Consider the following 12,276-nt stretch of genomic DNA (forward strand, 5'->3'; position numbering starts at 1 on the left):
AAAACCTGGCACTGTGCAAATGTCCTCTGTTAAGGCAACTGTAGAAATGAACCCATTAATTTTTTTTAATGGATCACAATCCATATCCCCATGGTTATAATAATCTCCCATACATTACTCTGGGCACATAGGTGGGTCCCATACATTACTCTGGGTGGGTTGCATACTTAATGAGTTCTTTCTCCCGAACCTCCAGCTGTAACATGATGGCACTGAGCTCCATATACAAGTTATTAGCCCTCTCCAGTTTCCTCTCATAATGTTCACGGATGTCTAGTGCATGCCTGTGCAAAGAGAAAAGACAGCCAGTTTCTGACATGCATTTAAGAGGTCTTTCCAATAAGCCACAGTGTATATATACAAAATGAAGGACAACTGCATTTATGTAGAAACTTTCTGAATTAAAAGTCTGCCTAGGAAACGTCGGGATGTGACGTCACCCCATGGGTCAAGAATGACCCGGTGCTTGCGCAGGGGACCTTTACCTTACCTTTTACATAATTTTTAAGACAAGCATGAATGATTAAAACGTCTTCAACTTGCAGAAACAACATCAAGCAATGAAAAAAGCAATTGATACAGATAATTGTAACCTATGGTGCCTCCCTCATAATACAGGAATTTGGGGTCACCCAGTGAAAGCTTAGTACTCAGACAAAGAACCGTTCCTCAAACATAGTTCTACTTCTGAGATTCCCAGAAGCATTTAGGTGGCCATTCAGCTGGCACAGGACCCTTGTCTAAACCAGCAGGTTTCTCTTATGTTCTCAAGAAATAAACAAACCTGAGTTCTTCTCTTCTGCGACGAATAAGTTCTTCATCTAACCGATGTATACAAGTTCCTTCACTTTTAATTTTCTCAAAGTGCTTCTTCACTTCATCTCTCCATTCAGCCTGCCAGAGTGATTTTACATTTAAATGATTACATAGCATAACTCATGGCAGTGACAACTGCACAAAAAAGGGCTACTCCTGCATATTAGAAAAGAAACCTCAGCACGTTTTTATAGGCTACTTGGTACCTTTATATAAACAATACCATTTCAGACTCTGAAAGGCCACGTGCCACCTAATTCCCAGTCTTGGCCTGTAATTCAGTTTGATTCTCCTACACTAACTCAACCATCAGTAACAAGAGCAATACTTTAAGAAGATAATCTTAGTCTACAAAATTTATTCTATTTTACATCAATCTATGGCTTGAATTCTTCCTCCCAGACCTATAGCCAACTACTTTTCAATTCTAGGGTTGTTCAAAGGAAATACATAAAGCATTTCAAAACAAGCAATGTATACTTATTTGGCATTAGATTTTTACTCTCACAGCCCTCACAGATTTGCGTGAGAACACAGCATATACATTAGATAACACCAGAATCCACAGAAGGACAACAACGGCTCCATTAAAATATCAAAACAAATTAGTTTATTTGTAATAAGAATGAGTTAATTTGTAATCAGAATGAGACAAAGTCCTCAGGTTTGCATAATCCCTCTTCCTTTTCTCCTTCAATTGTATGCAGCTCCAAGCTGCAAAGCAGGAAGTCTTCAATCATTTGCTCTAGTGTCTGAACAGGGTACTTCAATACGTTATGCTTTGTTTCTTGCTTACAAGCCAGGATTCTAAATTGCAGAGGGGGAAGGGTACAAGGAGGCAGAGTTTGACTCTCTCTCATGACATTATGTGTGATGTCTGAAGGCACTCATTATTAGCAGAGACTTTTTGATAAAGGACGATAACGTGTTCCCTGAACCTAAAACGACAGCCAATGCACTGCGGTAAAGGAAGCTCTATTGCTATTACTACTATGATTCTCTCTGTGTGTGTGTCACAGCCGATTTACGGCGACCCTGTAGGGTTTTCAAGGCAAGAGATATTCAGAGGTGGTTTGCCATTGCCTGCCTTGGAGACTGCCCATCCAAATATTAACCACCGCTAACCCTGCTTAGGTTCTGAGATTTGACAAGATCAGGCTAGCCTGGGGTGCCTCTATTTTTTAAGACTAAATTTAATGTCTTGTAGGTAGCAATTTGTTGCACTCTCTGCCCATAGGGTTAACAATATGCCACTGAATAAATTGCTAATCTATCCATTTGAATTCTAAAAAGAATGTGAAAATTGACCTCATAATACCAAATGCTGATATGGGTATTTACACAATCCAGCTCAAGTTGTGGTCAGTTGTCTGTGAACAACTAGCAAATGTGGTGTAAATTTTTTGCCCTAAAAACCCCCCTATCTACATTCAGCCAATTCAGTAAGGTCCAACTGTGTATCATGATGTAAATGGGGATAAAGATGTGCATCCAGACACACTTCTGCATGGGGATCTGCTTTGCTTAATTACATGTTTGACTGCTGCACCTAAGATATACTTATCTTAAAAAAAAATACTGTAGTGCTTGGCCTAACTGCCAACAAGCCAATAATAAATCAGAGGAAGAATGTCTCTTCTTGCTGTGACATATAACCTGCAGCGTTACGCTAATTCCATACAACATTTGCCCAAGATACATCTGTCTTTATCCCTATAAAGTACTTCAGTGATAAAGGTGTAATCTGTATTTGGGTGTTACCTTTATTTGGTTTATCCCCTCTTGTAGCTCAGTCTATGAAGTAGACTGCTTATGAAGCTTTAAGGTACTGTAAACTTATTAATACCTATGGTGCTAGAGCAAATGTCAGTCTGTAGAATATGGTTTTTGTTTCTTTGCTCCTGTGCCGTTTTGTCTAGGTACCGCAGTCTATATGCATACACATGTTGCGTCCCGTAACTAAAATTCTTCCCTTCATATTCCCCTACACACACCAATTTAGTCCCATCACTCCTTGCCTCTGCTTGTCTTCCTCTTTCAAGTATACAGAGCCTATTAGAAAATGTGGCTGCAAACCTGTGCAATTCTACTGCTAGTAGCATTTATAGATTTACCTGAGACTTGAAATAAGTCTCCTGAGGGGTGGCCAGCACATCGGCAGATGCAATATCAAGGTGCATAAGTGTCTGTCGGAAAGAGGGACGATTTCGGGGCTTGCTATGCCTGGAAAAGAAATGGGATCCCATCCATTCAGTAAGTTAAAATATGATTATGAACATAAACTGGAACATTTTACTTTATAGTGACATTTCAAGTAAACTTCTAAGTCTGTGGCAATTTTAACATATTCACGAATCTGATGTCTTTTTATCAAGCCAACACATTATTCTAAATTATCTATTGTTAGAGTGATGTATACAGATAGAGATCACAGTTTTGGTCGCCAACATAAAGAAAGGGGGTTGGATCCAGAGCAAGGATCATGGGTCCAACGCAGAAGGAAAGGTGGAAACTAGCATTAAACCTAGCACAGCATGGCATGCTGCACTCACACTGATACACTTCCCGAAACGCTGCAGTTGCTTATACTATGCTTGCACCCATCTGCTGTGCAGATTATGCATACTCTCTGTCATCCATGGACAGCAACTTGCATCATGTACAGCTTGGATCCTGTCACTCCATTTCACTAATTGCAGCACATTCACCCAAAATAAGGAACACTCAGAATCTGTTAAGTCTACACATTTCCTCATACTTTACTACGACACGATGAAGTTTATTGTTTATGGTTGAGGGCCATTACAATCTGTCATATAAAACCATCATAAATGATAACATTAAAAAGTCTGACCAAAAAATGCTAGTCATTAAATACATTAAAGGCCCTGATTAAATACTGCTTTAGCCCAAATTTTCTTGGCTGCTAAAGCAAAGAGTGACATTTTTTTCACATAGTATCTCCCTCAGCACACTTTCAGTCAACACTTCTGTTGTGGGCTGTGTGAGTGAAATCTGTCAGTCCAAACTGAAGCAAGGGGGTGGAGGGAATTCCTGCTGGTTATTTGCAGTATCAGCTTTGCACACCATACAAGCAGCAGTTCTTACCATGTTTGCTTCATAAGGAGTTTGAATCCATCTGGGCAAGTAGAGGGCACAGGAAGGTGCAGGCTATTGCTACCTACACCCCAGATTATGGCTGAGGAGTCTACATCCTTATATGGAATCTCTCCAGTGAGAAGTTCCCACAAAACTACCCCAAATGACCTGATGCAAAAAGGAAATATATTTAGCAAAGGAAGACCACACACACAAAAAAAAAACAACGACTTCTAAACAGAGAAAACCAATAGCAATACCAACTCATCAGATATTTGGTTGAAAATCAGTTAGATTCTATTGGAAACACAGAAATTTTCTAGTCCTTTTGTAAATATTTCTTACCAAATATCCACTTTTTCAGAGACAGGTTCATTGCGAATCACTTCTGGGGCCATCCAGGCTACCGTTCCTGCAAAGGACATTTTTGTACTCTTATCGCTAAGTTCTTTGGAAGTACCAAAATCCGAAATTTTTACTGCATCATTGTGAGTGACTAATACACTGAAAAGGGACAAAACAGAATGAAGCATGATAATGTTTTGTACTACTATAGCAATTCAAGCCTTAATTGACATTCAATTCTATTTTTTATTCTTGATACACACTGGAAACTCACTTAGGTGACTTGAGGTCTCTGTGGATGATCTTATGAAGATGTAAATAGTTCATTCCACTAGCAATCCCCGTGGACCAGTCTACAAGCAGCTGAGGTGTGATCTTCCGACCTGCTCGCAACACTTCATACAGCTGTCCATGTGCACAGTACTCCATTATTATACAGTAGCAAGGTGCCTGGGTGCAAACTCCCCTAACAGAAAATAGAACAGTAGATTAAAGAGCCAAACTAAAAACAATGGGGCCTTATAAGCTGAAACACAGTGGCTCACTCACCACTCTCCTCAATAGTAACATACGCTGCACGGCTGACTACTTATTATCTGTTATTAATCAGACATACAACTCAACAGTAATAGAAGCAAAGACTCTTCCCAGATCAGACTGTTCAGTTCTAAACATTACCTGCCCAATTTGATGAAGGGATATGGAATTTTCATGGGGGCAGAACACACGGGATTAAACACTGGCTGCTTCCACACCAGGGTGATTTTTATGGTGGTCAGGTTGCTAATATGATGGTGTGTGAAATTGCTCTTGCAATAGAGATTCTAAACAATGGAAGGTCAGTTTTCTCTCCATTGTTAGCCTGTGATTTCCCCTTCACAACCAATGTGCACTCAAGCCCAATCACCACTGCTGTGTAATCAAATGACCCTCAGGATTCTCCATATACCTTGTTTTAATTTATTTTGAGGAACAATCCCCTCCTGTCCCCCGTCCAAAAGACAGGCTGAGGTGTGGAGGATTTTATTCTGTTTTTCAAAACAAAAAAACACCAACAACCTCGACCAGCAAGAGTAATGCAATACCTAGAAAATAGTTTTAAATCTCCACATTTTTACAGAGGCACCTCTGGACATCTTTTCTTCCTCCCCTGTATAAAAGGCAGGTGATTCTCTTCTGTTATGCTAGCTGCTGCAAGGGACTGGCCTCTTTCAGTCATCAATGAATGAAAAGGATAATTGAGACTAGCTCTTCACTGTCCTGCCCAGAAAACGTCTTTTTAAAAACAGGTTTAAAATAAAGCATATTGTGTGTGCGTATAAGAAATGGACTGTTAATGGTCTGTGCACAAACAGAGGCTGACATAATGCAAAAACATGAAAAAAGACACCAGTCAAGCAGCTGAAACATGGGAAATCCTTGGTGTGAAAGCAGCCACTGAATCAGTTCACATTTAAAGTTCTTTAATTTTATCAATGAGACATACATGAAACAAGACGGGGGAAATGCTTGCTATAATAAGGGACTGGGGGAAACCCACAGTTTACACAGAATGCAAAGACTTGCACCCTATCACTCCATTTCACCAATGGTAGCACTTTCCTCCAGTGAAAGGTTCCCTCCACAGATGCAAAAGGCTTCTCCACCACCTGGAGAGCTTCCTGTGTCAGCAAAGGGATCCGAGTGTTGGAGGAACATGCCACCATCAGTGAAACAGACTGACAGAATCCAACCCATTGTTTGTGTCATTCGTGATCAATATTCCTGAAGATAGCTACCAATATACAATGGAAGGCAGTTACACAATAGAGCTCTCAGGGAGTTCATTAATGCTTCCATCATCAATAAAGCAAGATCAAAAACTTTCAAAACTTCTACCTACTTCCGTTTCCCCCCTACACCCTTACAAAAAAGAACCCAGTATGCCACCAGCAAGCACCGATGTAGTATTTTAACCTGTACATTTTCTGGTTACTACTGCAGATCAGATGATAAGGAAACTGCTGTATTCAAACCACAATTTTGCTGACCATGTGGACACCCACTAAGTCTGACCAGACCACATTGCTCTAGAAATAGTCATCATAATCAAAGTTTGACCTACTTGAAAGCGATGATGTTAGGGTGCTTCAGCTTCCTCAAGTGCTTGATATCGGTTTCACTCTGTTCTCGCACTTTTTTGATAGCCACCTCCTCTGACCGGAATTTACCCAAGAAAACAGCTCCCTGTGCTCCACTGCCCAGCCACTGCAGTTCAGAAATCTCCTCAAAAGGAACTTCCCAAGTATCTGATAACAACAAGCACACTCTAGCATAACTTCCAACAAACAACAAAGCCATAGGCCACTCACTACCCTTGTGGCATGTTACCATGAACTTAATTAACACACTTCATGCTAGAGAACAAGAAAAACAACACTCAGTTCTTCATCTGTCCTTCTGCAGATGCTAGGGTTGGCAGGCAGGAATCATAAGGTGCTCCTGGCCCCCAAGCAAGAAATCCTGAAATAGGAAAATTCTTCAACCTAAAGGAATATTCTTGAAGTTCTTATTACAGATGGTGACTGGAAGCTATCTGGATAAGAGAAATCTGATCTCTGAAGTCAAACTTTTCCTTTGGAGCTCAGGCTTCTCCCACTCTTTGTCTAAAGTCTGTAAGCTATCAGACTACTCCACTGGCTTTATAGTCCAAGTTCTCTTTTTCCTCCCTTCCTTAAGATAGACAGGAAAAGCACAGTATTCTGTCTATGAAAGCACTCTGACTACATCCATTAGCCACTGGGTTTGCCAGACATAAGCTAGGCAAGGAGAAGAACCATGATAAAGTATGCATGGACTATTTGGACCTATTCTGTTGAGAAACAGAACCTTAACCTGGTTTGGGGGGGTCAGGCTATGGGGGCACCGACTAATGTTTTAGCTCTATGAATATCGGTGTGGGGAAAGAAGACTTCTTAGATACTGAGGGCAGCTCCGGCCAGGAATTTTTTTTTTTGCACATATCTATTGAATGTCCAAAAAAAGTATGCACTAAGCCTCTGTGACCTGGGTAAATACTGTAACACTGCCTTCCCAAAGTGGTCTGATCTCAGAGATAAGAAACAGATGAACTAATAACTTTGGAGGACACTTACAGACTTCATGAAAGCAAGGGATGTCCTATTACAACAAAGAAGCTGTGAACATTCATTCCCATTGTTATGGAACCTTCCCTAGCTATCAAGTAAATGGGTCGCTCATGATTGTCCCATTTTTTGTTAAAACAAAAACAGAAGTCCAGTGGCACCTTAAAGACTAACATTTATTCCAGTATGAGGTTTCCTGAGACACAGCTCACTTCCTCAGATATAATTTACTGGTTCTCGTAGGTTATCCGGGCTGTGTAACCGTGGTCTTGGTATTTTCTTTCCTGACGTTTCGCCAGCAGCTGTGGCCGGCATCTTCAGAGGAGTAACACTGAAGGACAGTGTCTCTCAGTGTCAAGTGTGTAGGAAGAGTAATATATAGTCAGAAAGGGGTTGGGTTTGAGCTGAATCATTGTCCTGCAAAAAGTAACAAAGGTAATGTCCTGTAAGTATCAAGCTAATGTGCTAATGAGGGTGTGGTATGTTGATATGGAACCATTGTATCCTGAAGTGATCTGTTAATGTGTGAAATCCAAAGCTAATCTGCATGGCTATTGTTGACTGTGGTCTTTGTAGCCATGCAGATTAGCTTTGGATTTCACACATTAACAGATCACTTCAGGATACAATGGTTCCATATCAACATACCACACCCTCATTAGCACATTAGCTTGATACTTACAGGACAATGGTTAGCACATTACCTTTGTTACTTTTTGCAGGACAATGATTCAGCTCAAACCCAACCCCTTTCTGACTATATATTACTCTTCCTACACACTTGACACTGAGAGACACTGTCCTTCAGTGTTACTCCTCTGAAGATGCCAGCCACAGCTGCTGGCGAACGTCAGGAAAGAAAATACCAAGACCACGGTACACAGCCCGGATAAGCTACGAGAACCAATGAACTCTGACCGTGAAAGCCTTCGACAATATAATTTACCTCGTTTTAAGATAGTTGCAGGAGAGGGGGAGGAGTTGAACAGGAAAGGGGGAGGAGTTGAACAAAGAGAGGCCTGGTATCATAAAACGTGTGTTACACAGTTATACATAACAGATGATGAAAGAGGTCAAAGGTCCTAACCATTTTTTGTGCCACTGATGTATATTTGCTTTGCTTATTACACTTTTAAGAAGCTCAACAAATTTTCTTCTTAACAAAGCAGGAGTTATGTTATAACCAAATTTGCAAACCCCCAATGAAATGATCACAGAGCAACTGAGACAAAGTTTATAGGACTTCTGAATGAAAGATCCCTACCTCATTTTGGACCCGTTGAAAGTGAGTGATGTATGAAACACTGATGTGCATATGCAAAAAAATTAACTTGAAGCTACAGGAATTTAATGACACTATAGAGGCTAATATCCTCCCCTCCACCACTGAGTTTGTTGGACTTTGAAAACTTTTTAAAGCCCACAAAAATGTATGATTTTGCCACTGAGGTTTACCTTGTTGTTGCAGCTTGTAGTCAGTGGAGTAAGCTTTGCCTATAATATTCCACACAGGCTTCAAACAGCCAAAAAGTCCTTCAAGAAATCCACCATTTCCACTGCCTGATCTGTTGAACTGGACCTTGATATCATCTGTAACACTGCTGGTCTCCCTCCCCACGCTGTCGCTGTTGTCCTGGTGAGCGGTGGTTTCTAATTCATCCTGTTCTGTTAACTGTAGAACACTATTTTCAAACTGGTTCCTGGAATCCTCACTTATGCTGGTCAGTACTGTTGTGGCAACTGGACTGCTCATGCTCTCTGATACATTGCTCTGAAGCAAACCCTTATCTCCTATATCTTCTATGATCTCGGGTGAAGACTGAAGGCCAGCAGGCATATGTTCTCCGTGCATCCCACTAAAATCTTTGTCTTCATTTAGGGTCTTGGTGATCACAGCTGTAGATGAAGACCAGCTCAGGGGTTCCTGAGAACTGGTCATTGTACTGTGGGTGTGCATGGAGCAGAAAGTCAGAGATATGATGTAAACAAAAAAATACTCTCACTCCTGGTGCAGCAAGTGGTCCCTGAAAAGAGACAGAGGTCAGGATATAAGAACAATGCAAAAGAATACACTTCAAATTTTAAACTGAGAATCCAACTCAGTGCCTCTTCTTCTGTCATAAAGCTTAACATCTTGAGATGTACATTTTAGGTAATCACAAAAGTTACACTTGCATGAGAAAGCTCCATCAAAGGCAAAAATATGCCTGAAGAGTCTGCATTGGCTGAGGAATGTGGGACATACATGTTTTAATAAATAAAGTTTGCCATGCCTCTGCCTTCTCATTGAAATCAAGTATCTATACCATTTTTATATCTGAGAATAACACACAAGAGGGAATAATTTAATTCTGAAATTCCCGTTAAAATAGGAAACAAACTTATTTCTACATATCAAAGTTGCTGCCGTTGTGAAAGCAGAATTTTCCCTCGCAAGAGTCATTCCTTTGAAAGCCTTTACCTACTGCTTTATCTACTCCAGAACCAATCAATGAAGAATATTAAACACACATATACATTGCCACTCAGAATAAAATTACAGCTTGAGTAAGAGTTTTGATGACTGCACTATGCCTTTCATTTTGTAATAACTTTATAAACAAATCTGAAATCTTTCATAACACCATCCTCCTGAAAACATATGTGAAGGGAAAAAGGGACAAAAAAAATTCCAAGCACCAAGTCAATACAGAAACCTGAAAATGTGATAGTGACACCTAGAACTTTTTGCATATTTCCAGTCTCACGGAGGGTTAGTGGCTCAAATTGTGATTGATACATCAGAATTTAAAATGCTCAGAGGAAGCATGAAAACTGAGGTAAAAGTAGTATAAGTAACCTGAAACTAATAGATCTCAACTGCTTCTGAGAAATTTCAGCACTTCACTTCCATTGTTTAGGAACACAATCTAGCAATTTTGCCTTCAAAAGCAGAAAGTTTATCCAACCAGTACCAAACACTTAGGGGGTTACCACACTTGTATTCCCACCGATGTATTAAGAATTTGAAAACGTTATAAAAAATACTGTTCGCACTTTGTTTGGCCCCTTTAGTTGTGAAGACATCTTCCAACCATTTATAAGCTGTGGTATCCAAAAACCCTTTTAAAGTGATGTTTTTTATAACATTTTCAAACTCTTAATACATCGCTGGGAATACAAAGTGCGGTAACCCCCTCAGGTTGAACCCCCCCCCCCACTATAACCACTGCAGACCACAAACAGAAGAGATACAGAACCTTTTCAAGAATCTGTCTACAAAGATCAATAAAATATTTGGATTTAAGTCCAACATCATACTTGCTAAAATCCAAGTACCCCTCTGTTGCAAAATATAGCATCTATTTTCACTATAAAACCATAGCCTTAATATTTTAGCAATGAAAACTTGATATGCCTTTCTTCCAATTTAACAGGTATATGAACCCGGTAGTTTGGGAAGTTGTAACACACAGAACCGTGGGCCAATAAGGGGGTGTGCATCCCCAGGCAAGGAAAGGTGTGGTATGATTTTCCAAGTCCTGCAATGAAATAACCATGTTTTGTAAAATCTTTCATTCTGAGCACAATCTCAATACCTATTGTGTTATTTCCTGTGACATCCCGTTGATTTAAACAGCAAGTATTGAGCAAGAATAGTAACTGTCAGTAAGCAGAACCAGATTTGACTGGGACTATTTCTGAGATACGATATTCTGTGTGAACTGCAGAACACAGATACATATATGGTTAAAATAATGGGTGATATTTAAAATGATTGAAATAAGCTAAATAGCAAGGAAACAAGCTACTCACCTATGAAATCAATTGATTTTAACTAATTTTAAAATCCCCTCATTAACAGCCAAATTAGTTGGTCATTATCTCATCAACCCAAAACATGCATCTTAAATTTTATCAGTGTAGCATCCAAGATACATGAGTAGGCAAAAGGATATTTTTATAGCTGGGGAGGGGGCTGCCTTTCTGAAATCACAATTATTCTATTTTGCCTGTGATAATCTTTACATCCTCCCAGCACTGCTCATAACCTCTGCCTTTTCAGATAGCCACTGCTCAGAATTTCATATTTTCCAGCTTTAGAAGCAAGAACCATTAAGCAATCACCAGAACTGCAAATGAAACAAGGCCACAATCACTGTATAGACAAATAAATGGATAAACAGCTGCCAGAAACATTCTTGGCTTTAATATGGTGCCTTTGAGCATTTCCCCCTATCATTTCACACCCCCAATGCACCATCCATCTGCTTGTCTGAAATAAATGGCAAGAAGGTAATACCGGTCATTCTGAAAACTCGGATGCTTCAAGGAAGGCAGATTTGTCAAGATACTTACAACAATGGGTAATTTCTATACTCCTGCTCCATTTTCTTTCATTGTGAGATGGAAGGCAAGAAAAAAAAACTGCTGTGAAAAATACAGCAAGGAAATTCCACCCACACAATCCTGCATCCCTGCTGCAAAGGAGAACACAGAGGCTTACTGACGTCACAGATTCATGAATGGGCTGTTTTAGGTTTCACAGCAGAGCCTGCTGTGATGTATGCTGGGGGGGGGATGAGAAGCGTCATACAGGGCAGCCAATCAGAAACAGGCAACGATGGCCTGCCTTTCTTCAGAGGAGCCTGATTACAGAACAAGCAGACACCACCCAATCAAACCCCTGCAACACTGCCTCAAAGGGTTATGATACAGACACTTTCAAGTGGAAAAGAGGTAGGCTGGGGAAACAGATGTTAAAATAATGGTAATGTATGAGGGCAATATTAGAACAATTCAAAGAATAAACAAGATTGCTACCAACACAGTTTCAAAGGGAAAAAAAGCTGTCTGCATTTATTACATAGAGTACAACATAAAAATTAGTTGCCTGAGTAGGTCTTGTATG

The 12,276-nt window shown here is 40.1% G+C and overlaps 1 protein-coding gene across 2 annotated transcripts in view; it reads right to left on the bottom strand.

Moving 5' to 3' along the window:
* Positions 1-12,276, bottom strand: part of MAP3K13 (mitogen-activated protein kinase kinase kinase 13) — a 33,568-nt gene that overhangs the window by 8,270 nt on the left and 13,022 nt on the right. For both annotated transcript variants that reach the window (XM_056849517.1, XM_056849518.1), the window contains exons 2-9: positions 8,841-9,409; positions 6,365-6,548; positions 4,535-4,726; positions 4,261-4,419; positions 3,925-4,083; positions 2,931-3,039; positions 785-894; positions 168-284 (exon numbers count right to left, since the gene is read on the bottom strand). In XM_056849517.1, the coding sequence (XP_056705495.1) occupies positions 168-284; positions 785-894; positions 2,931-3,039; positions 3,925-4,083; positions 4,261-4,419; positions 4,535-4,726; positions 6,365-6,548; positions 8,841-9,342 (1,532 nt within the window). In that variant the 5' untranslated portion in view covers positions 9,343-9,409. The remainder of the gene's footprint in view (positions 1-167; positions 285-784; positions 895-2,930; positions 3,040-3,924; positions 4,084-4,260; positions 4,420-4,534; positions 4,727-6,364; positions 6,549-8,840; positions 9,410-12,276) is intronic.

The sequence above is a fragment of the Euleptes europaea genome, chromosome 5 (genome assembly GCF_029931775.1).
Source record: "Euleptes europaea isolate rEulEur1 chromosome 5, rEulEur1.hap1, whole genome shotgun sequence".
Classification (NCBI taxonomy): domain Eukaryota; kingdom Metazoa; phylum Chordata; class Lepidosauria; order Squamata; family Sphaerodactylidae; genus Euleptes; species Euleptes europaea.